This window comes from Myotis nattereri, assembly GCF_964212035.1.
Source record: "Myotis nattereri genome assembly, chromosome: X".
In the NCBI taxonomy this organism is placed as follows: Eukaryota; Metazoa; Chordata; class Mammalia; order Chiroptera; family Vespertilionidae; genus Myotis; species Myotis nattereri.
The window spans coordinates 99,170,543-99,197,865 of NC_138078.1; the positions used below are offsets into that span (position 1 = coordinate 99,170,543).

Below are 27,323 nucleotides of genomic sequence, written 5' to 3' on the forward strand. Positions count from 1 at the left end.
TCTGGTCATAAAACATGAGAAAATTTTTCATCAGCATATTTGCACTAAAATAAATTTCTTCAGGCTAAAAGACTGTTTAAGCCATAACAACAAAGCTTCAAAAGCATAACAACAGCCCTGGCAGGGTGGTTCAGTTGGTTGGAGTTTCATCTGAAAAGATTCATCATAACCAAAAGATTATGGGTTTGATTACTGGTCAGGGCACATACCTAGGCTGTGGATTCAATTCCCGATTGGAGTGCATATGGGAGGCAACCAAACATCAATGCTTCTCTCTCTCTCTGAAATCAATAAAAACAATAACAACAACAGCATATCCTCAGGTGAGAATTTAAACAAAACAAAACAAAAAAAAAGAAAAGAAAAGCATAACAACAGAAGCCCAAACTGACAGAATTAAAGAGAGAAATAGACAAATCCACAATCATAGTTATAGATGCTAATACTCCTATTTGTCATTGGCACAATAACTATGAAAAAAAATTTGTAAAGGTATAGGTGGTTAGAATTACACTGCTAACAATCTAGGCCTAACTGACATATATAGAGTCCTATATCCAATAACTACAGAATGTAAATTTTTTCAAAGGTATATGAAATTTTCTCCATGATAGACTATATAATGGGCAATAAAATGAGACCCTATCAATATCAAAATATTGAAAACATCAGTGTATATTATCTTACCACATGTAATGAATAAGAAATCAGTAACAATAAGATATGTCAAAAATCCCTAATTATTTAGAAATTAGAAAGCACCATTCTAAATTACTGATAGAGCAAGGAAGAAATCACAAGGAAAAATAGAAAATACTTTAAGTTGCATAATGACTGAAAAGCAATATACTGAGAATTGTGGTATTGAATTAAAGCAGGGTTTAGTGAAAAATAGCTTTAAATGCCTATTTTTTTTTTAAAAAAAGAGGGGCAAGGCCAGGAAGGCCCCCCAACAGCCAGACAAGGCACTGAGACCCCTCCTGGTGCCAGCGGGCCCCATGGGAAGTTCAAGATTAAAGACAAGAAGGACAGCCCAGATGCCAAGGCCCATAGGAAAACCAAAACTGGGACTCGGAGCTCAAAAACCACAGTCCCCAAGAGTGAAAATGGTGTGACGTCTCCAGCCAAAAAAGAAGACAGGGAACAAGGTCCTTAAAGAGGCCACTGCCCAGGGGCCCGGAAAGGATCGAAAGCCAAAGCTGCTGCTGCTCCTAAGGACAGCAAGTCCAAGATGGTACCTGAACCACTGACCAGGAAGATAGAGGTCCCCAGGGGCCCAAGAAGGCCTGGCATGTCCACCACGGCCTCATCATCCAAAGAGACCAGGGTGAAGGCAGAAGCCAAGAGCTAGAGGCGGGGTGGAGAGGCACTAAGACTCAGAGTTTTTATTCCCCAAAAAACACATCACTTTATTTTACTGTAACCTATTTATCAATAAAGAATTTTTTCTCCCTCACAAAAAAACAAAATAAGTAAATAAATAAATAAATAAGAAATAAGAAGAGAGATTTCAAATCAGTGATTTAAGTTTCCCAGTTAAGAAACTATAAAAGGGCAAGCAATTTCAATTTAAAATAAGAAATAATAAGGACAAAAGGAGAAATAAAAATATATGGACTAGAAAATAAAAGGAAAACATTATACAGCCAAAATTTGTTAATTGCTTGTTAGCATGACTGATAAGAAAATAGAAAACACAAGTAACCAATTTTAGGAATAATAATACAAATATGAAAAAATAAAGGAATATTATAAACAACTTTACAATTTTATAACAATAAATTCAACAACTTAGGAGAGATGGAAAAATAATTTGAGAAACAACATGACCTAAAACTAACTTACAAACTAACTCAAATAAATATGAGTAGCCCTACATTTACTAAGGAAATTAAACTCTCAAACACTTCCCACACACAAAAGATTCCAGACCAAAATTTTCACTGGTGAATTAAATGAAACATTTGTATAAGAAACAATATCAATTTTTCATAAACTCTTTCAGAAAATAGACTGATGCCCAACTAATTTTATGAACTAATATGTCCTATTACCCAAACTAGACAAAGACAAAATTACAAAATCATAAAACTACAACTAATTTTTCTCATTTTAATGTAGATGCAGAAATCTTTAACAAAATTTTAAGAAGTCAGATCCAATCTACAGTAATAAAAGAGAAACATGCAAATTGGTGTCACTCCACTATGCACACCAGCCAGAGTAACTATGCAAATTAACACAACAAAGATGGCGGTTAATTTGCATACACAGGCACAATGCGAAGACTGAGGACTCCAGCCAGGGTGAAGACTGAAGACTGAAGACTGAAGAGGCTTGGCTTCTCCACTGCGGCCGGACCAAAGGCCTGGGTCCTGGTTTCCGGAGGAAAACCAGTGCCATCAGCCAGGGGAAGGAAGGCCTATTGCACGAATCTTCGTGCAATGGGCTTCTAGTAGAATATAAAGTGAATAATATATTATTACTAAGTGGGGCTTATGCCAGGAATCCTTAGTTGGTTTACCATTTGAAAATCAAAAATTGTAATCCACCATATTAAAAAAGAATAAAAAATTAAAACTTAGTATAAGTCCACCATATAATTATCTCAATAGATGCAGAGAAAACATTTAACAAAACTCATTATCTGTCTCTGATTAAGAAACAAACAAACAAACAAAAAAACCTCTCAGCAAATTAAGAATAGAAGGGGTTTTCTTGACCTTAAGTGACATCTACCAAACCCCTTCAGCTTAAATTATGCTCAATGGAGAAAGATGGAATTCCTTTCTCCTAAGATCAGAAATATGTCTGTTCTCACTACTTCTATTTAAATCTGCCAGTGAAGTAGGATGAGACTACTGGAAAGGAAGAAGAAAAACTGTCTTTTTTTTGTAGATGGCATGATTTGTCAATGTAGAAAAATTAATGGGCAATATTAAAATACTCTTAAAATTTGTGAGTTTAAAAAGATCACAGAATAAATAAAACTAATAAAACAAGATCAATAAACCAAAATCAGTTATATTTCTATGTTCTAACAATGAAAAAATAGGAAATTGGAATTATAAAATCATCTTTCATATTAGCATAAAATTTTCAAATACATAGGAATAAATCAGACAAAATGTGCAATTCCTGTACACTAAAATCTAAAAAAAAAATATTGCTGGCAGTAATAAAAGAAGATCTGAATTAATGGAAATATATATCATGTTCATGGATTAGAAGAGTCAATATCATTAATGGGCCAATTCTCTCCAAATTTGTCTACAGATGAAAAGCAATTCCAAGTAACTATAAAACTACAGTAAACATGATAGGAGAAGGAAAGCCATACAGATGAATAGAACAGAATAAAGAGTCCACGGTTGTATGAGGAACTGATTTTTTTGACGAAAGTGCAAAGGCAATTCAGTGTAGAAAAATAATCTTTTCAACAAATATTACTGAAAGAATTGAATATGCACATTGAACAAAAATGTACTTTAACTCCTTGTTTGAACTCTATATAAAAATTAACTCAAAATGTATCATAATTCTAAATTTAAACATAAGTCTATAAATCCTTCAGAATAAATCATAGAAAAAAATCCTTTTGACCTTTAGGCAGATATTTCTTAGATTTTACACCAAAAACATGATCCATAAAAGAAAAGACAGATAGATTCTATTTCATCAAAATTAAGAATTTATTCTTTTCCAAAGACATTGTTAAAAGAATGAAAAGACAATTCACAGTCTAAGAAGAAAATGTTTGCAAATCACATATCAAATATAAGTCTTGCATCCAACATATAAAAAGAAATCTGAAAAAAGATGAAGAGATTAAGGGAGAAAACCTCATAGACACAGATAACAGTATGGTGATTATCAGAGGGAAAGGGGAATGAAGGTAGGTAGAAGAGGATATAGGGGGGATAAATGGTTATGGAAGGAAACTTGACTTAGGGTAGTGAACACACAATACAATATGCAGATGATGTATTAAGAATTGTACACCTGAAACCTACATAATTTTATTAACCAATTTCACCCCAATAAATGTAATAAGAGCAGAAATCTCAAAACTTAATTAAAAATCCCCAAATAATATTAAATTAGAAACAAATGGGCCAAAGATTTTAAGAAACTTCACCAAAGAATATTTATAAATGGCAGATAAACATATGAAAAGTTATTCAACATTATTAATTAGGGAAATGCATAATAAAACCATAATGAGGTAGTTCTATAAACCCATTAGAATGTCTAAATATTAAATCAGAAACATACCAAGTATAGGAAAGGATGTGGAGCAACTAGAGCTATCATAGATTGATGGTGTGAATCTAAAATGCTGCAGACACTTTGGAAAACATTTTGACAGCTTCTTAAAAAGTTAAACATAAAAGTATAATATGACCCCATCTTCCTAGGCCTTTACCAATGAGAAATGAAAGTATATGTCTACATAAAAAACTTGTATATGAGTTCATGGTAGCTTCATTTGCAATAACCAAAAACAGGAAACAACTCAACTGCCCATTACCAGATGGATGAATTAAAAAAATTTAGTATATTTATACAATGGAATCTTATTCAACAATAAAAAGGATCGACCTATTGAGACACACCACAATAGGTCTGAATCTCAAAATAAATATGCTGAGTGAAAAGTTAGACAAAGTGAGTGCATTCTGTATAATTCCATTTATATATAATTCTAGAAAATGAAAACTTCTATGCTGACAGAAAGAAAATCAATCTTTGCCTGGGGTGGGGATAGGTAAATAGAGGTATGAGGAAGATATTTAAAAGTGGGGAAAAGAAAAAAATTAATATTTATAATGTTCATTTTAATATTTTTGATTAAAGACTTTCTATTTTAGAGCTGTTTTAATTTCAGAGCAAAACTTAAAGAAAGATACAGATACTTCCCAGAGATCCCTCTGCCCCCACACTTACATACTTATACATAGTTTCTCAAACCCTCACATCCCCCCCCACAGTAGTACACATGTAGCAATTGATGAATCTACATTGATGCATCATTATTACCCACGGCCCATAGTTTACCTTAGAGTAAACTCTTGGTATTATTCATTCTGTGGGTTTGGACAAATGTATAATGATATGTATCCATCATTATATTATCATACAGAGTATTTTCACTGCCCTAAAAATCCCCTGTGCTCTACCGATTTATCTACCCTCACACCCACTTCTGGCAACCAACGGTCACTTCACTATTTCAATAGCTTTGCCTTTCCAGAATGTCATATAGCTAGAATCATACAATATGTAGCCTTTGTACATTGGCATCTTCACTTAGCAACACACATTTAACGTTCCTCTATGCCTTTTTATGGTTTAGATTTTTTTTTTTTTTTTTAGTGCTGAATAATATACCATTGTCTGGATGTACCACAGTATTTTTATCCATTCACTTGTTGAAGGATATCTGGGTTGCTTCCAAGTTTTGACAAACATGAATAAAGCTGTTATAAACACTTGTGTGCAGGTGTTTGTGTGGACATAAGTTTTACACTCCTTTGGGTAAATACCAAGGAGTGTTTTTGCTGGATCATATTTAGTTATTTTTTTCATCTCTTTTTTTTCTTTATTGATTAAGATATTACACATGTGTCCTTATCCCCCCATTGCCCCCTCACCCCATTCCCGTTCATGCCCTCACCCCCCTGTTGTCTGTGTCCATTCATACAAGTCCTTTGGTTGATCTCTCCCCCTTATCCCCACCCTCCCCTACCTTCCCTCTGAAGTTTGAGCATCTGATCAATGCCTCTTTGTCTCTGGATCTGTTTTTGTTCATCAGTTTGTGTTGTTCATTATAATCCACAAATGAGTGAGAGCATGTGATATTTATCTTTCTCTGACTGACATATTTTGCTTAACATAATGCTCTCCAGCTCCATCCGTGCTGTTGCAAATGGTAAGAGTTCCTTCCTTTTTACAGCAGCATAGTATTCTATTGACCATTACACCAAAAAAATTAAGATACCTAGGAATAAACTTAACTAAGACCTGTACTCAGAAAACTACAGGACACTGAAAAAAAAAATAGAGGAAGACATAAACAGATAGAAGAACATACCGTGTTCATGGATTGGTAGAATCAACATCATTAAAATGTCCATACTACCCAAAGCAATCTGTAGTTTCAATGCACTCCCCAGTAAAATACCAATGGCATATTTCACAGACCTAGAACAAACTCTCCAAAAATTCATCTGGAATAAAAAAATAAAAAAAGACCCTGGGTAGCTGCAGCAATCCTGAAAAAGAAGAACAAAGTAGGAGGGATCTCAATACGAGATATCAAGCTGTATTACAAAACCACTGTTCTCAAAACTGCCTGGTACTGGCACAAGAACAGACATATAGATCAATAAAATAGAATAGAGAACCCAGAAATCGACCCGAACAAATTAGCTCAATTAATATTTGACAAAGGAGGCAAGAGCATACAATGGAGTCAAGACAGTCTCTTCAGTAAATGGTGTTGGGAAAATTGGACAGATACATACAAAGAAAATTAAACTAGGCCACCAACCTGTACCATACATACACAAATGTAAACTCAAAATGGATAAAGGACTTAAACATAAGATGGGAAACCATAAAAATATTAGAGAACGTATTTAATTTTGTAAGACACCTCCAACTGTCTTCCAAAGTGGCTGCATTTTATATAATCCATTAAGAAAGTTCATTCATTGAATGAATACTTATTGAATAGTTTTTTATGTTGGGCATTAGCAATACAATAATGAAGAGAGCATGATTGATTAGATGAAGAGGTAATAAAGATGGTGGAGTCAAGATTTTAACAAATTTCTGCCTGAGGTAGTGGGGTTGCTTTATTTCCTGGAATAGGGAATAAGGTAGAAAGTTAACGAATTTAATTGTTTGTTTATATTAAGCTTGCTTTGGGGGAAATTATACAACTTCTCTTTGTGCTAACTCTTCTTGTGTAAAATGGAAGTAATAATATTTATGTCATATTGTCATTGAGAGGGTTAAATAGGATAAAAATATGGAAAGAATTTAGAATAAACTCTGACATGTTGAAAATAAGCAATACATTTTGGCTGCTATTATTTCTGCTAAGTTGTAGTTGCCTGCGTGATATTCAAGTGTAGATATTTAAGACAGTTGGCCCTGTGAGCTAAGCTTTTAGGAAAAAATGTGGTGATATTTGAGATTTCTCAGAGAAAGAAAGAGAAAGGATCAGAAAAGGAATTCAGAGTAATACCAATATTTAAGGGATAGGCAGAGAGAGAGAAGTTTATTTCACAAAGAAATACAAACATAATTTTTACCCAAATATGGGCAGGCAGCAAAAACGAGGTGTGTTGTTTTGTTTGTTTTTTTTTTTCAAGTTTGACCCTCATATATAGACACAGTATGCCATTTTCTGTTTGTGTTAGCAAATTACTGTAAAATTTAGATTAAATTATTTCCTGACAGCTGGTAGCAAAGGGTAGGCATACAACAAATGTCTGCTACCTAACATCTATATTAGGAATTAGGTAAAAGACCTCCCTCACACTCTCCTCATGGAAGTCTCTATAGTTTATACTGCAGGAAACTTTCTACATTTCTAAGGTTAGGGATTGGTCCTGCAATTCTTTTGGCTACTCTCCAGGAGCTTCCCTTCTATCTTTCTTGGTTATATTACTCAGTCAGCTACATAGGACCACATTATCTACACTAATAAAAGAGAAACATGGTAATTGGCGTACGACCGCTACCCTTCCCATTGGCTAATCCCCATGTCACTCACAGAGTAGGGCCGAGATATGCAAATTAACTGGAAGCCAAGATGGTGGCCGGCAGCCAGGCAGCTGATGCGAACAGGGAGCCTTGCTTGCTTCAGTGACAGAGAACTCCAACGTTCCCCGCCTGACTTGCCGGCCTCTCAGCTGCAACTCTAAGCAACTATGTTGTGAATAAAGAAGCTAAAAAAAACCCAGAAACCTGCTTTACTCAGCAGAGCTTCAGCCAGCCGGACCGCAACATTGTATGAAATACAGATGGTAAACAAAGGCCAGAAACCTGTTTTCAGCAGCCAAGGCCTCAGAGCTAAAGCTGGCCCAGAATAAAAAAAAAAGAAACAAAGGAGCGCTTGGGAGCTTCAGTCACCCATCAGCCTGAAAACGGCCCTCAGCCCCTCAGCCAGACTGGCCAGGCACCCTAGTGGGGACCCCCACCCTGAAGGGTATGTGACCAGCTACAAACGGCCATCATCCCCTCACCCAGGCTGGCCAGGCACCCCAGTGGGGACCCCCACCCTGAATGGGGTGTGACCAGCTGCAAACAGCCATCATCCCCTCACCCAGACTGGCCTGGCACCACAGTGGGGACTCCCACCCTGATCCAGGACACCCTTCAGGGCAAACCAGCCAGCCCCACCCATACACCAGGCCTCTATTCTATATAGTAAAAGGGTAATATGCCTCCCGGCACCGGGATCAGCGTGACAGGGGGCAGCGCCCAAACCCCCTGATTGCCCTGCAGCTCTGTGTGTGACAGGGGGCGGCGCCCTAAGCACCTCCCCCCCACGGGCCCTGCTCTGTGTGTGACGGGGTAGAGCCATAACCTCCCCATCGGCCCTGCCCTGAGTGTGACAGTGGCAGCGCCCCAACCCCCTGATCGGCCCTGCTCTGTGGGTGATAGAGGGCAGCGCCCCAACTCCCCTATTGGCCCTACTCTGTGAGTGACAGGGGGGAGCTCCCCAACCTCCTGATCGGCCCTGCTCTGTGCATGATGGGGGGGAGCTCCCCAACCTCCTGATCGGCCCTGCTCTGTGCATGATGGGGGGGAGCTCCCCAACCCCCTGATTGACCCTGCTCTGTGCATGACAGGGTAAGGAGCCCCAACCCCCTGATTGGCCCTGCTCTGTGTGTGACAGGGGGTGGCGCTGCAACCTCCCCATCGACCCTGCCTTGAGTGTGACAGGGGGCGGTGCCCCAAACCCCCAATCGGCCCTACCCTGAGCGTGACTCAGGGTGGCATCGCAACCTCCCAATCTGCCCTGCTCTGTGCATGACAGGGGAAGGCGCCCCAATTCCACAATCGGCCCTGCTCTGAGCCCGACCATGGGCTGCACCTAGGGATTGGACCTGCCCTCTACCACCCGGGAGCAGGCCTAAGCCATCAGGTTGTTATCTCCCGAGGGGTCCCAGACTGCAAGAGGGCACAGGCCGGTCTGAGGGACCCCCCCTTCCCCCGAGTGCACAAATTTTTGTGCACCGGGCCTCTAGTCTATATATATAAAAGGTTAATATGCAAAGTGTCCCCTCGGGAGTTCAATCATGAGACCAAGAGTTTGATTGCTCACTATGATGTGCATGACCACCAGGGGGCGGTGCGGAACATGGCAGGTGACCAGTGGTGGTGGGGCAGCAGCAGGTGCTGAGGAATCGAGGGAAGGAGGAGGCAGGGAGGTGGGGAGGTGGGGGAACTGCATGGTGGCAGTGCGCAGGTGGCAAGGGAAGGAGGAGGAGGAGGGGAGGCGAGAAAGCTGATTGGCCCTGATCACCGGCTAGGCCTAGGGACCTGACCCATGCACAAATTTCATGCACCAGTCCTCTAGTTTGACTATAGTGTGATGAGATTTCACAATATATAATTTATTGGTATATGATTTCATTGATACCAACACAATTAAAATTTTTAGCATCCTCTAATTTCAATTTCTAGTTTATTCCTTTCTCATCTATAACCCAGATAGCAATTATCAGAAAATATACCTCTCTTTAAGCACTATCCTCAAGTTTTGGCTGAGATAGGCTCTAAATACTAGCAAAGATCCCACATAGGGAAATCTACTAGAACTAGGTGTTTTTTTTTCCTTCTAACTTCCTTTCTGACTGGCACATGTGATCAGATTTCTACTGCCAGTTCTATCAGGAATGGGCTATGTAATAATTTGAGGTAATTCAAAACTAAAACTTTTAAATCTTTTTTTTCTCTTCCCTCCCTCTATTTCCTTCAAAATAATTAAGTTGATGTTGATGAAAACTAAGTTATCATAATTATATGACTAATTAAAATTAAAAGAGATTTTTTTATTGTTTTTATTTATTTATTTATTTATTTATTGTCTTTTTTTAAATTTATTGCTTAAAGTATTACAAAGGGTATTACATATGTGTCCATTTTATCCCCCCACCCTAGACAGTCCCCTAGCCTCCCCTACCCCCCAGTGTCTTATGTCCATTAAAAGAGATATTTTTATAGAAACATGTAGTAATATGTCAATAATAATTGTCAAAACTACAGGAATCTTTAGTCCTACCATTAATTGACTAACATTTGCTTTAGTGGTTTTGAAGTAGTAAGGTGAAACTGACCAGAGTAGATTTTTCAAAATATATATATATATATATATATATATATATATATATATATATTAGAGTCTTGGTACACAAATTTGTGCATGGTGGGTCCAGCTGACCCACCCCAATAGGGGCCAATCAAGGCCAGGCTGATGTGGGGGAGGGGCCGCAGGAGGTTGGCCACCAGCCCTGCCCCCGATCGGGGCCTGATTGGGGCCAGGCCAGCCAGGGTGGGGTGCTGTGGGAGGTCAGCCATCGGGGGTAGGGGGTGCTAATCAGGGGTAGACTGGCTGAGGGGAGGGGCCATGGGAGGTTGGGGGGATCAATTGGGGCCCGATCGGATCAGTTGGCCACCATAGTACACATCATAGCATCTGGTCGTTTTGGTTGTTCTGGTTGTTCCGTTGTTCTGGTCATTTGGCTTTTATATATATAGATTATAGTATGATTCAATATAATAAGGAATTTATTCTGTACAAAATTATCCAAGATATCTAGACAAAACTTAGTGTTTACCACACACATGTGTACACACACACTCACATATACACACTGGAGATATGAATAAAAGTCTACTGTATTATAACCTCTAGGACAGTGGTTGGCAAACTGCAGCTCGCGAGCCACATGCGGCTCTTCGGCCCCTTGAGTGTGGCTCTTCCTAAGCCTTAGCAGTACACTAATGAAGTTAATAACAGTGTACCTACCTATATAGTTTAAGTTTAAAAAATTTGCCTCTCAAAAGAAATTTCAGTCGTTGTACTGTTGATATTTGGCTCTGTTGACTAATGAGTTTGCCGACCACTGCTCTACGGGAATGCTTCCAATGGCCCATTAGTTAATTGTCTTGTAGATATGGATGCTTTGTCTTTTTTAGGTGCTTCCTAGGTTGTCACTATGGATAGAATCTAGTGAGAGAGATCACAAATGAGGTCCAGAATCTCTGGGCATAGACTCAGCCTTTAAGCCTTAGGAAAGTAGAGGAACTGCTTGCCCTGCAGTTGGGTACCTGTATTATGAGGCTATGAGTCCTTGGGGTTTTTAAACTTAGTAGTGGTGAATTTTTTCTGTTGGTGTTTACACTCTCACTATGATTGGCTGTAAGCAATCTAACTAACCCTAATGTGTTGATTGAATTATATATATTAGTACATATGGAGGGCCTGCTACCCCCATCTAGCTGGCTATACAGATATGCACATCAGACAGCCTTAGATGCTGATAAGATACTGATGAGTAGACACTTAATGGTTGGTAGGCAGCTGATAGATGTATAGATACTGCTAAGATACTGATGAGTGGAGCCCTAGCCAGTTTGGCATAGTAGATAGAGCATTGACCTGCAGACTGATGGGTACCACGTTTGAGTCCAGTCAAGGGTACATGCCCAGGTTGCAGGCTCAATCCCTATAGGGATGTGCAGGAGGCAGCCAATCGATGATTTTCTCATCATTTATGTTTGTATCTCTCTCTCCCTCTCCCTCTCCCTCTCCCTCTCTGAAATTTATATATATGTATACACACACGCACACACACGCGCGCGTGCACGTGCACGCGCGCACACATACTAGTGACCCAGTGCACAAAATCTGTGCACATTAAAAGAGAATTAATTATAGGAAATATTTTAATATTGCTATTTTCCCTTTCTCTGTAATAGAAGTGTCATAGATGAAACAAAATTAGTAAAATGTATATAAAAATCTTCCTCCTGTCAGAGTCTGGGGCACTCCATGGGAAACAGAGTCAAGTCCCCGCCCACCCACATGCACCTCGAAATCACAAGAGACCCAGACCCAGCAGGCCCCACTCCCATTGGGCTAGATCCAGACCCCCAGCCCACCCCAGTCAAGCCCCTCCAGGTGGGGGGGCATGACATCAGGTCCCCTGGCCTGGCCCCAGGGCAGGAGGTGTGCCCTGAGGTCCCCCATCAAGCCCCACTGGGCAGGGGCACTGCCTCAGGTCCCACGGCCCGGCACCAGGGTGTGGGTGTGCAGCCTCAGGTCCCCTGGCCCAGTGCCTGGGTGGGCAGCGCAACCTGAGGTCCCCTGTCAAACCCTGCTGGGTGAGGAGCACAACTTGAGGTCCCCCAACCTGGCACTGGAGCAAGGGGTGAAGCCTGAGGTCCCCCATCAAGCTCCACTGGGCGGAGGATGTGGCATGAGGTCCCCCGTCAAGCCCTGCCAGGTGGGGGGTACAGCCTGAGGTCACTTGGCCTGGGCTGTGCCTGGGGGCATGTCCTCAGGTCTCCCGTCAAGCCCCACCAGGCGGGGAGCGCAGCCTCAGGTCCCTGTTGATTCTTCATTAAGGCTCATTACAAAAACTCAGCCTCCACTGTGGGCACAGCCATCTTGTGTTATGCAATCCCTGCCTCTGCTGTGGGCGCAGCCATCTTGACTGTTACAGTATGATGGTCAATTTTCATATTCCCTTTTTATTATATATATATATATATTTTTTTTTTTTAAATACTGATGAGTGGACCCTCAATGGTAGGGAGGCAGCCCTCCTTTGCTGGTGTTAGTAAGTGCTATGGTCAGAAGAACTGGAACTTGAGTCACAATTCAAAAGGTAATTCTGAGTAGAGGAATTATTAGTGATTTTCTCTTTATTTTTTGTTTTCTAGAATAAATGTATTCCTTTTTTGTATTAATTTTATAATCAGAAAAAAATAAAATTTTCATGATCTAGATAAGGTCTTTTTCTGGCTTATTTATCTCTAATCGGCTAATGAATTTCCATTCTGGATAAACTCTTCTGCTCTATAACAAATCTGAAAGCTTCTCTGATTTTTTAAATTTTTTTTTATCCCTGCACCATACTTATTTCATTTAACCTCTGCACCCCCTTTTTCCTGGGTTAATGACCATCTTTCTTATTAAAGTTTTGATGTCTGTATGGTTAAATCTCACTTCATCACTGATATGTTTTTTACTTTTACAAGAAAACATGAGATTACATAACCATATGTAATATAAATTCAGAATGATTTGTGTTTTATTACTCATATCTTAAAGATTTCCCACATTAGTGGATACTGTATATTTTGTATTATTAAATTATTCTTCTCTAGATAGTTGTTTGATCCTTCTGAATCTCAATCATTACTGTGCTTGAAAATTCATAAATGACCTTACCTTTCATTCTTTTTTAACTGCAGGGGGAGAGAGGATTTCCAGGTTTGGAAGGCCATCCAGGTTTGCCTGGATTTCCAGGTCCAGAAGGGCCTCCAGGGCCTCAAGGACAGAAGGTATGTGCCTAGTTGCCAACCGGTAATACCAGAGGAAGTTGAAGGCTATGCTGTTATTCAACACTTCTTGGGCAAGAAGTTGAGGCCAGCTTTTTGTGCTTCCAAAGCTGAAGTAGTGTAATTAATGACTTCAGTAGAGGTTAAGGACAGGGTACAAACTATATTTTCTAATTGAATGACCCTGACATAGAGAAAAGTAGCCTGGAGCATACACATGGGGAGATAGTAATATCACATGACAAATCTCGAAAGTAACTAGAGTCTACCTGGTTTTGGAGTTCCCTTTTTATTCTACTTAGTGTGATATGCTCAATGGGAGGGACTGGGCGCAAAGACACCCTGAAATTTTACCAGTAAACTGGCTGCTTAGTGCCAGGGGGAAAAAACACATAGTGACAGAGGGTAAAACTTGTGAGTTCGCACACTTACTCTGGCTTTTTTTTTTCTTTTTAAATCCTTGCTTTTGATTACTAAGCCCAATACATAGGATCACCCAATTGGGGACACCCTAAGAGACTGCAGGAGAAAGTTGTTTCTGTGGAACCTGGGGGTCAGAGCTGGGAGAACCAGCTCTGGGGCAGTCCATTCTCCTAAACCGATATTAAGTGCGACAGGGAAAGCAAAAACTAAATACTGGCTGGAGAGGATTTATAGCCTTGGACGTCAATCCAGAAAATCTACCACCTAGGGGCTGAATCACAAATTAACCCTTGTGTAAACACAAATAAAGGAGTCTAAGAAACAAAAAAATACTGCCTGCTTGAAAATCAGGACTGTGGCTTACAATACAGAGGAGCAGTGGAATGCAGAGAACTTCAATACTGTCCTGGACTACCTACAGGAAACAGGTGTGACAAACAGAAGAGTAGAGGAAGTGAATGACTTTCACTACTGCGCATTTTTATTTTTTCAACTTTTACTTAAGAAACTATTTTTTTTCTTTTTTCCTCAATTGATTTTACCTTTATAATTATTATATTTTTATTTTGATCAGTGTTATTACTACTACTGTTTTACCTTTTTTTTTAAAAAAAAAGTATCATTTTATTTTCTCTTTATTTTATTTTGGAATTAGTGGTCTACATTCTATTTTCATTTTTCCTTTAGCATCATTTTACTCTATCTCAACTTCACCTTTATGCCAGCACTCTTCCTCACTTTTCCCATTTGGTTGTTCTGTTTCTCTTACCCTATTCCTGCTTTAGATTTTACTTATCCCTTCTTTTTACCCCCTGTTAAAAAAAATCATCGTACTTATGTATCCAATTTCTGATCTTCTGCTTTAAATCCATATGCACCTCTCTCTTTTCTTTCTTCACTATCTAAATTTTTTCTCTTTTTTTCTCTCTTCCCTTTTTTTGATTTTGTTATTGTGTTTCTGTATTGTTTTGTTTTGTTATAGGTTTTCCTGTTTTAATTTGTGTTTTTTTTTTTTGCTTGCTTTCTCTTTGTCCTATTGTTTTTTGCTAGATTGTTAACTAGATTGTTTTTTTTTTGTGCTTGTTTGTAAGATTGTTTATCTTTGTTGTTTCTGTTTATTTTTTGCTTCTGTTTTTCCTCTCCTTGCTTGTTATTAGTTGTTGTTTGTCATTTGCATTCATCTCTGGGTGTTTGTTGTTTGCATTTTTTTGGATTAGTGGTTGTTCTTTTGGAGTATCCTCCCCATATAAATAGTTTCCCTCCTTTCATTTTCCTCTCTTTCTTTTCTCTCTTATTTTTTTCCTTTTCTCAATATATTTTTTACACTCTATTTTTTTCTTCTCCCCTAATTCTCTTTTCTCTGGTGGTCACCTTTATTTGGGGTTATTAGTATCGTGAATACATTTGTGTTCTGTGCCTTGTGCATTGTGCCTTGTTGTGTTGTATTTTATACCTTTAAATCAGTGCAGGAGAGAGAGAGCTACAAAACCAGACACCCGGAGAAGAGAGATCATGGGGAGACAGAGAAACAGCCCACATATGAAAGAAAAGGAGGCATCACCAGAAAAGGAATTAAACGAAATGGAGGCAAGCAGTATGTCAGAGAAAGAATTCGGAGAAATGGTCATAAGGTCACTGAAAAGAATGGAAGACAAATTCAACAATGTGTGTAAAAACCAAGAGGAAATGAGGAAGAACCAAGAGGAAATGAAAAATAACATCGCTGCTATAAAGAACATAATAGAAAGCATCAACAGTAGACTAGAAGAAGCAGAGGACTGCATCAGTGAGCTAGAATACAAGGTAGGAAAAAATACCCAAGCAGAGCAGCTTCTAGAAAAAAAAAATTAAAAAGCTGGAGGAGAGCCTAAGAGAACTGTGGGACAACATGAAACGCAATGACATCTGCATAAGAGGGGTGCCAGAAGGAGAGAAAACTGAGCAAGAAATAGAAAACCTATTTAAAGAAATAATGACAAAAAACTTCCCTGATATAGGGAAGAAAAAAACACACAAAAATCCAAGAAGCTCACAGAGTCCCAAACAAAATGAACCCCAAAAGACCAACACCAAGGCACATTAAAATTAAACTAGAAGCCAGTTGCACGAAGATTTTCACAATAGGCCTTCCTACCCCGGTTTTCCTCCAGCACCCAGGTCCAAGGCCTTTGGTCTGGCCACAGCAGAGATGGCAAGCCTCTTCAGTCTTCAGTCTTCAGTCTTCAGTCTTTAGTCTTCACTCTGGCCAGAGCCTTCAGTCTTTGCTCTGTGCTTGCATATGCAAATAAACCGCCATCTTTGTTGGGTTAATTTGCATACTCATCCTGATTGGCTGGTGGGCGTAACTGAGTGACACCAATTTGCATGTTTCTCTCTTATTAGTGTAAATTGGCAAACACCAATGACAAAGTAAGAATCTTAAAAGTGGCCAACGAGAGACAGAAAGTTCCCAAAAGTGATCCCCCATCAGACAGGCTACTGATTTCTCAGCAGAAACACATCAGGCAAGAAGGGAATGGAATGAAATGTACAAAGTCATGCAAAGGAAGGGTCTGATACAAGAATACTGTACCCAGCAAAGCTATCAATCAAAATTGAGGGTGAAATCAGGACCAAAAAAGACTAAGGGAGTTTATTACCACCAAACCAACAATGCAAGAAATGCTAAAGGGTTTGCTGTAAAAGAAATAGGAAGTGAAGAAGGAACACAGGCATAAAGAATGAAAATGGAGACAAACAAGTACCTATCAATAATAACTTTAAATGTAAATAGATTAAATGCCCCAATCAAAAGACATAGGGTAGCTGGGTAGATAAGAAAACATGACCTACATATCTGCTGTCTACAGGAAACCCACCTCAGAAAAAAGGACTCACACAGACTGATGGTGAAGGGATGGAAAAAGGTTTTTCAGGCGAATGGAACTGAAAAAAGAGCTTGGGTAGCAATACTTATATCTGGAAAATTAGACCTCAAAACGAAGGACATAGCAAGACATAAGGAAGGCCATTTCATGATAATAAAGGGAGCAATTCAACAGGAAGAAATAACGATGGTAAACATATATTCACCCAATACAGGAGCACCCAAATACATAAAAAAAACTTCTGGAGAATATCAAGGGAGAGATTGACAGCAATACAGTCATAGTAGAGGACTTTAATACCCCACTATCAGAAATGGAAAAATCCTCTAAACAAAAAATGAGGAAAGAAACATCAATCCTAAATGACTCACTAGATCAGATGGAATTAATTGATATCTTCAGAATATTTCACCCCAAAGCCACAGAATATACATTCTTCTCAAGTGCACATGGGTCATTTTTAAAGATAGACCATATATTGGGTCACAGGGAAAGTCTCTTCAAATTCAAGAAGATAGAAATTATACCAAACATCTTCTCAGATCACAATAGCATAAAAATAGAAATCAACAACAATAAAAACAATAAAAAAATCAAACATCTGGATGCTAAATAGCATGCTATTAAACAATGACTGGGTTACCAAAGAGATCAAAGAAGAAATAAAAAGCATCATGGCAACAAATGACAATGAAAACCCAACAATCCGAAATCAATGGGACACAGTGAAAGCAGTCTTGAGGGGGAAGTTCATAGCTCTACAAGCCTACCAGAAAAAACAAGCAACAATGGTAATAAATTACCTAACCCTACAACTCAAAGATTTAGAAAGAGAGCAACTAGAAAAGCCCAGCATAAACAGAAGGAAGGAAATAATAAAGATCAGAGTGGAGATGAATGAAATAGAGACCAAAAAAAAAAAAAATCAACAAAACCAAGATCTGGCTCTTTGCAAGGATAAACAAGATTGATGAACCTCTAGCCAGGCTCACCAAGAAGCAAAGAGGGAGGACCCAAATAAACAAAATCAGAAATGAAAGAGGTGAAATAACAACCAATCCCACAGAAATACAAACTATTATAATAAAAATACTATGAACAACTCTATTCCAACAAAAACGACAAACTAGACAAAATGGACATATTCTTAGAAAAATACAAGCTCCCAAAACTCAACCAAGAAGAATAAAAAAACCTGAACAGGCCAATAACTACCAAAGAAATTGAAGCAGCGGTCAAAAATCTTCCAGCAAGCAAAAGCCCTGGTCCGGACGGCTTTACAGGGGAGTTCTACCAAGCATTTAAAGAAGAACTAAAACCTATCCTACACAGACTATTCCAAAAAATTCAAGAGGAAGGCATACTTCCAAGCTCTTTCTATGAAGCCAGCATTACCCTAATTCCAAAACCAGATAAAGACACCACAAAAAAAGAGAACTACAGGCCACAATATCCTTGATGAACATGGATGCTAAAATCCCCAATATAATTCTAGCAAATCGGATTCAGCAATACATTAGAAAGATCATACACCATGACCAAGTGGGATTTATTCCAGGGATGCAAGTATGGTACAATATCCATAAATCAATAAATGTCACACATCACAGAAACAAACTAAGAGACAAAAATCACATAATTATAGCAATTGATGCAGAAAAAGCATTTGACAAAATTCAACACCCTTTCTTGATAAAAACTCTCAGCAAAGTGGGAATAGAGGTATCATACCTCAACATAATAAAAGCCCTATATGACAAACCTACTGCCAACATCATACTCAGTGGGCAAAAACTAAAACCATTTCCCCTCAGAACAGGCACAAGGCAAGGATGCCCACTTTCACCACTCCTGTTTGACATAGTACTAGAAGTACTAGCCATAGCAATCAGACATGAAAAAGAAATAAAAGCCATCCAAATTGGAAAAGAAGAAGTAAAACTATCCTTATTTGCAGATGACATGATACTATACATAGAAAACCCCAAAGACTCCATAAAAAAACTACTAGACCTAATAAATGAATTTGGCAATGTAGCAGGATAAAAAATTAATGCCCAGAAATCTATGATCTATGGCCTTTTTGTACACCAATAATGAACTCACAGAAAGAGAAATGAAAAAAAAAATCACATTTACCATTGCACCAAAAAAAATAAAATACTTAGGAATAAACTTAAGAAAGAACATAAGAGATCTGTATTCAGAAATCTACAGGACATTGAAAAAAGAGATAGAGGAAGGCTTAAACAAATGGAAAAACATCCCATGTTCATGGATTGGTCGAATCATCATCATTAAAATGTTCATACTACATAAGCAATCCATAGATTCAATGCAATGCCTATTAAAATACAAATGGCATATTTCAAAGATCTAGAACAAACTCTCCAAAAATTCATCTGGAATAAAAAAAGATCCTGAATAACCACAGCAATCATTAGAAAGAAGAACAATGTTGGACGGATCACAATACCAGACATCAAACTATATTACCAAGCCATGGTTCTCAAAACTGCCTGGTACTGGCACAAGAACAGACATATAGACCAATGGAACAGCAGAGAGTATCCAGAAATTGACCCAAGCCATTATAATCAATTAATATTTGACAAAGGAGGCAAGAGCATACAATGGAGTCAAAACAACCTTTTTAATAAATGGTGCTGGGAAATTTGGTCAGATACATGCAAAAAAATGAAACTAGATCACCAACTTACACCATACAGAAAAGCAAACTCAAAATGGTTACAGGACTTGAATGACGGGAAACCATAAAAACCCTACAAAACTCCATAGGCAGCAAAATTTCAGACATATGTCATAACAATATCTTTATAAACATGGATCCTAGAGCAAGAGAGATTAAGGAGAAAATAAACAAATGGGACTACATCAAATTAAAAAGTTTCTGCAGAGCAAAAGAAACCATCAACAAAACAAGAAAGCCCACTGCATGGGAGAACATATTTGCCAATGTTATCTCAGATAAGGGTTTAATCTCCAATATTTGCAGGGAACTCATACAACTTAACAAAAGGAAGACAAACAACCCAATCAAAAAATGGGCAAAGGACCTAAATAGACACCTTTCGAAAGAAGACATTCAGAAAGCCAAGAGACACATGAAAACATGCTCAATGTCACTAATCATCCAAGAGATGCAAATCAAAACAATTATGAGGTACCACTTCACACCTGTCAGGATGGATATCATCAACAAATCAACAAATGACAAGTGCTGGCAAGGATGTGGAGAAAAAGGAACCCTCGTGTACTCCTGGTGGGAATGCAGACTGGTGCAGCCATTGTGGAAAACAGTATTGCGTTTCCTCAAAAATTTAAAAATGGAACTGCCATTTGACCCAGTAATACCACTTCTAGGAATATATCCCAAGAAAACAGAAACACAAATTAGAAAGTATATATGCATCCCTATGTTCATAGCAGCACAATTTACAATAGCTAAGATTTGGAAACAGCCTAAATGCCCATCAACAGATGAATAGATAAGAAAACGATGGTACATCTACACAATGGAATACTACGCTGCTATAAAAAAGAAGGAATTCTTACCACAACATGGATGGAACTGGAGAGCATTATGTTAAGTGAAATAAGCCAGTCAATGAAGGATAAATACCACATGATCTCACTCATTTATGGATAATAAAGAACATTATAACCTAATGAACAAAAAGATAGATAAAGGCAGAGAAGCATCGAACAGACTGTCAATTTATAGCGGGAAGGAAGGGGATTGTTGGGGGTGTAAAAAATCAATCAAAGGACTTATTTGCATGCATATAAGCATAACCAATGAACACAACACACTGGGTGGGTGGGGTAAGGGCATGTGCCAGGGGAAGGGAGTCCGGGGGAAGTTCAATGGGAAAAAAAGGAGATATATGTACTATTATTTGTTATAATTTAAACAAGAAAAAAATACATAAAAATTAGACAGAAGGAGAAGAAGAAGAAGAAGAAGAAGAAGAAGAAGAAGAAGAAGAAGAAGAAGAAGAAGAGGAGGAGGAAGAGAAGGAGGAGGAAGAGAAGGAGGAGGAGGAAAAAGAAGACAATGTTACATTGGTAGGAATATCGGAGGCCTTACTTTTAGAAAAGAAATAATACCTCCAGGGGGGCACACACAGTGATGGGAGTTTGAAAGTCATTAATTACCACTGGACAATCAGAAGACTTTCCTGGTGGGTAGTGTCCGTGAGTGGGATTGTAAAATTTGTGTAAGGTGGGAGTAAGTATAGGAAAGGAGAAGCCCACCTCTATGGAGGTCAAAATAGCCCTAATGGCAGATCCCATCTCTGTTCCCAGAAACTTCAGAAAATTTCATCTCAGAAAGGAATGAAATCTGAGGAGGCATTTTGTTTCTGTAGTGTCAGATTCCAACTGTGGCAGTGCAATCAGATCCAGTGTAATAACTTTGGGGTATCTGAGGTACTAAAAATTTCCATATTTAGAAAAATGTCCATTTATTTTTTTTAAATATATTTTATTGATGTTTTACAGAGAGGAAGGGAGAGAGATAGAGAGTTAGAAACATCAATGAGAGAGAAACATCGATCAGCTGCCTCCTGCACATCTCCTACTGAGGATGTGCCTGCAACCAAGGTACATGCCCTTGACCGGAATCGAACCTGGGACCTTTCAGTCCACAGGCCGACGCTCTATCCACTGAGCCAAACCGGTTTCAGCAAAATGTCCATTTATTGCATTTAGTGGCACAGAAGTCAGACATTAATCTGCCAGGTTGGGTTGTAGGTGACATATATAGCAATTTGTTAAATTTAGAGCAGTGACAACCACCTGGGACAAGAGTTTCAATGAATTTGGCGAAGTGGAAGTCTCACAGGTTATTCTATGGGAGAGAAAGAAGAGATAATAGATCCATATAGCCTCTCCTTCAATTCCCAGGCTCATGATCCTTAAGGTGCTATCATCCTATCAGTTGGGAAGACTTTTCCCCATTGATTGCAATGTGGGCAGTCTCTTCTATACCATGAGCAAAGATGACATCTTATATGCATGTTAATATGGGGAATTGTAAGATTGGTAGAAATATATGTTTTATAAAAAATGTCTCTTTTGGTTCATTGCCCTTTACCATGTGTATTAGGTAGACTGGTGAACTGATATATGAGAGGGCATCTTCAGTTCATTTTCCTGGGAAAGAAAGTTGTTTTAAAACTCTTAGATTTTTTTCCCCATGTAATCGTGGCACATCATGTCATTAGAGTATGAGGGGATTAAAATGCTTACTCATTAGGTAGTCATCCCAATAAAGAGGAAAATTAATGTAAATGCATGAATAAGTTTTAACACTTACATATACCAGAGCATAGACTGTAGGGGTTTGGTTGAGTATAATATCTGAGGAGGTGGCATTACATCAAGGTAGTTTTGTTAGATTTAAAAGTGTTAGGCTTGATCGAGCAATTGAATCAATACCCCTTCCCCAGGAACTGAGTTCCAGGCCATTTTGAAATGGACATTCCCTTTTGCTGAGACCACATTCCACTTGCTAAGACCATTATCTCTCCCCTCCAGACGTTCACAGAGAATTCTCCGCCTAGACAAAGCCCATCAAAGTGCTTTAAAAACCTCTGACTCCTGTCACGGGGGGCTGGCACCACTTTGGGACTCAGCCACCTGGTGTGCGGATTATCGAATAAATTTGGAATCCCTCACCATTTGGCCTGGTGCATTCTTCCTTCGGTGACCCTAACATTTGGTGCCGATACCTGAGAGGGTTCCATGGGCCATCGTCCAGGCTTTGATCACTCTGAGTTTGCTACTCAGAGAGCAATAGGCAGTGGCAGCTCATCCTGGGCTTACCTCCAAATCCTACTCAAGTGACTCAACTGCCTGCCTTGATTAGGCCTCCCTCCCTTATAGATACTCCTAAACCAGCCAACGAGGAAGCCAGATTGGGAATCTCTCCTTCTCCATTGCTGATAATCCCTTACCACTGTAGCCTCATGCATTCCTCCTTCAGCGACCCTAACAAAGAGCAGAAGAGACCTGTGTTAAACTTCCTGAATAGAACTTTACATGAAGGAAAAGGCACGATTCTAAATGACTGCATAGACTTTAAGTAGATGAAACACTCTAGAGCAGCTGTTCTCAACCTGTGGGTTGCGACCCCTTTGGGGGTTGAACGACCCTTTCACAGGGGTCGCCTAAGACCATCGGAAAACACATATATAATTACATATTGTTTTTGTGATTAACCACTATGCTTTAATTATGTTCAATTTGTAAGAATGAAATTGGGGGTCACCACAACATGAGGAACTGTATTAAAGGGTGGTGGCATTAGGAAGGTTGAGAACCACTGCTCTAGAGAATTCCCTATGTCCAACGAAGTGCAAAAACAGCAGAATGTTTTCTGTGCATCCTGGAATGGCACACAAGTAGCAGAAAGAAGTGAAAGAGTCACGTGGATGGAACTGAACACAACTCACTGGCAATCCATGCAAACTGTTGGCATGAGACATCTCAATGAATTCCAGCTTGGACTAGACTGTCTCACCCTTCATCACCATGGAACTCCTTAAGCTCCCCATAATTCAGGCAGTCTTGTGAAAATGAGATGGGAACTCCAATTGACTGAGAGAAAATTTCAGCTGTGTTAGTGAAATGAATGCTTTGAAACAGAAATTAAGACTCCAAATTTGCCAACACATTAGGTCCCTCATAATAAGAAACCATAGAAAAATAAATTTTTATTTCTTGCATCTGAGTTTACCTCGGATTAAGGGCTGAATCCCATGTACACCATGCTAAGAGGTAATAATTTTAATACAATTGTGTCAGATTTAAAAAGTTAACTATATCAGAATTCATTTGGAATAATTTAGCATTAACTGGGAGTATTCTACAGTAGTATGATAATTTTTAAAGGTGTGGTTGTATTCAGTTTAAACTTAAAAAGCATTCCTGTCTTTTGCTGTGATTCCATTTCAATATGCATAAAATTAGAAGGTTAGACTGCTTTCCAAATTTTTGGGATTCTGAATTTGAAGCACTTTTGTGCTTTTGTCTCCACTATAACTTCATGCTTTCCAACATAGCCAAATTTATACTTGTTATGTGATTGGGAATTATGGTACATGTGTATATGTATCATATATACTAAATCTGCATACTCTTATATATGAAAATTAAATGTATAAAACAAATATATGTGTGTGTGTTTCCAAAGCATTTATCTATTATTAAAAATAAAGTTTCATTGCTAGTATTGTAAGAGCTATACAGTTTTTCTAAATATATAACTATAACTGCAACAGTTCATCTATTTTAAAAAATTAGAATTCTATTCATTTTTTATTCTTAAGACCACCTCAAATGTAAAGGCTACCTTATTGTATGTTGAAAGTATATTATAACAGTGTGGTAGTTAATAAAACACTATTTTTTCTTTTGAAAAATAAATAAATTTAATTAATTTTTGGTAGATATACATTGACTTTATTCAAAGTAAATTAACATAAGAAGGTATACTTTGAAAAAAAATCTTCTTTCCACCTGTATCCATTAGCCACTGAGTTCTCCATATCCCTACTAGATACCCATTTATGTTATTTCCTTGCAGATATAACACAGATACACTTTTAATTACTTTTATTTATAAAATGGTAGTATATTTAACACATTATTTTACCTTTGTTTTTCACTTAGTATACTTGTAGATATCCCATATCAGTATACACAAAACCTCATTATGTTTATAACTGCTTTTTATTTCATTTGTGTATAAACCATAATTAAGCCATCCCTATTTATGATAATTTAAGTCGTTTTCAAATTTTTGTTATTAAAAACAATGTTACCAAGATACACATTTTTCGATTTTTCAATTATAGTTTACTTTCAATATTATTTTGTATTGGTTTCAGGTGTACAGCATAGTGGTTAGACAATCATATACTTTACACAGTGATCCCCTGATATTTCCAGTACCTGCCTGGCGCCATACATAGTTATACAACATTATCGACTATATTCCTTATGCTGTGCTTTACACCCCCATGACTATTTTGTAACTGTCAATTTGTACTTCTTAAACTCTTCACCTCTTTCACCCAGTAAGATATACAATGTTAATAGTTTTATTTTCCCCAATAAAGTATTATATCAGTAAGATTATTTGAAGTGGTATTGCTGAATCAGATGGTACACGTATTTATATATTTTTATGAATATTGTCAAATTTCTCTACAAGAAGTAATATGGTTAATTCTTTTTATTTTTCAATTACAATTTACTTTTAATATTATTTGTATTGGTTTCAGGTATACAGCATAATGGTTAGACAATCATATTATATGATTTATTCTTTTTTAAGATTTTTAAAAATTGATTTTTATAGAGAGAGGGAGAGAGAAACATTGATGTGAGATGTTTTATTTCCACCTTTAGTGGTAAAACACAAAATATTCATTGTGCAAATGGTGGTCTAGTTGTTTAAAAATAGAATTAAGTTTTATTCCATCTCATTAGAAGTACATCTATTGTGGAAACAGTGGAATATTAAGCTTTTGTAAAAGCAAGGTATGGTAGGCAGAATAATACCCACCCCCTAAAGATGTCCATGATGTAATCCTCAGAACAACTGAAATTAAGTTTGAAGTTGGAATTAAAGTTGGTAATCAGCTGGTCTTAAACAAGGGAGTTTATTCTAGATTGTCTGTGTGGCCCTAGGGCCTAGGCCAGCCGTGGGCAAACTACTGCCCACGGGCCGGATCCGGCCCGTTTGAAATGAATAAAACTAAAAAAAAAAAAAGAAAAAGAAAGACTGTACCCTTTTATGTAATGATGTTTACTTTGAATTTATATTAGTTCACACAAACACTCCATCCATGCTTTTGTTACGGCCCTCCGGTTCAGTTTAAGAACCCATTGTGGCCCTCCAGTCAAAAAGTTTGCCCACCCCTGGCCCTAGGCAGTGGTTCTCAACCTTCCTAATGCTGCGACCTTTTAATACAGTTCCTCATGTTGTGGTGACCCCCAACCATAAAATCATTTCAAATCGTTGCTACTCCATAACTGCAATTTTGCTACTGTTATGAATCGTAATGTAAATATCTGATATGCAGGATATATTTTCAGGGGTTGCGACCCACAGGTTGAGAACCACTGCCTAGTGTAATCACAAGGGTCCTTTAAATGTAGAAGAAGAAGGCAGAAGAAGCAGCGTCAGAATGACTCAAGTTATAAAGAATCATTCAGCCATTACTGGATTTGAAGATTTAAGAAGGCCATGAGCTGAGGAATGCTGGTCGCTCTAGAACAGGTGTGGGGAACCTTTTTTTCGGCCAAGGGCCATTTGGAGAATATATATATAAATTCGAGGACCATACAAAATGATCAACTTAAAAATTAGCCTGTTATAATTTTTTTAAAATATATTTTATTGATTTTTTACAGAGAGGAAGGGAGAGGGATAGAGAGTTAGAAACATCGATGAGAGAGAAACATCAATCAGTTGCCTCCTGCACACTCCCTACTGCGTATGTGCCCGCAACCAAGGTACATGCCCTTGACCGGAATCAAACCTGGGACCCTTGAGTCTGCAGGCCGATGCTCTACCCACTGAGCCAAACCGGTTAGGGCATAGCCTGTTATAATTTCATCAAACATTTAATTAACTCATCACTAATGCTTTGGCAGAGCCAGACCAAATTATTTCGTGGGTCCTATGTAGACCTCAGGCTGGACATTCCCCACCTCTGCAGAAGTTGGAAAAAAAGATAGGAAATGGATTCTTCCCCTAAAGACTTCAGAAAGTAACACAGCTCTGCCACTGGAACACCTGTCATACTTCTGATTTCCAGAAATGTAAGGTTGTGCTGTTTTAGCTACAGTGTTTATAGTAATTTGTAACAGCAGCATAGGAAACAAATATGCAAGGTAACCTTTTCTCAAAATGAAACTTTTCACAGAAGCCCCACATAAAACAGATAAAAACAGAGCTGCACTAATTGAAGGAGGGCTGTGTCATAGTGATGGAGGACCTCCAGTGGAACCTCTAGGGGTGTGAGTTGAGTAGTTTAGAAATTACTTTTGTAAAATAACATGTCCCAATTTAATAAAAGCTACCTAAAGCCACAGGCAGCGACCTACTAGCTATATATTCCTCTGAAATTCCTGCCTTTGTAGCAGAATAAGGTTTTCTTTATTTAATTTTTGAAGGAAATAATTTTAAAAATGTAGACAAGACTTTATATTTTACGCAATGCAATTGTAACTAGAAATGGGTAAATAGATTAATACACATGGGCAGCCTCTTTTGCATGGAGTCTATAGCCAAAGCTAGGAAGGAAAGTCCATGGTTCTTTCTTATTCCTTCTTAAGCTCTGCCAGTAGAAAGTGTCTATAAAACAAAGCAGAGGTTTAAAACAGCAAACTGAAGAATAGTACCTA

At 38.3% G+C, this 27,323-nt stretch overlaps 1 protein-coding gene across 2 annotated transcripts in view; it reads left to right on the forward strand.

Moving 5' to 3' along the window:
- Nucleotides 1–27,323, forward strand: part of COL4A5 (collagen type IV alpha 5 chain) — a gene marked incomplete at both ends in the record, with an annotated part of 331,327 nt that overhangs the window by 150,026 nt on the left and 153,978 nt on the right. For both annotated transcript variants that reach the window (XM_081115359.1, XM_081115360.1), the window contains one exon: nt 13,504–13,593. In XM_081115359.1, coding sequence (XP_080971485.1) covers nt 13,504–13,593 — 90 coding nt within the window. The remainder of the gene's footprint in view (nt 1–13,503; nt 13,594–27,323) is intronic.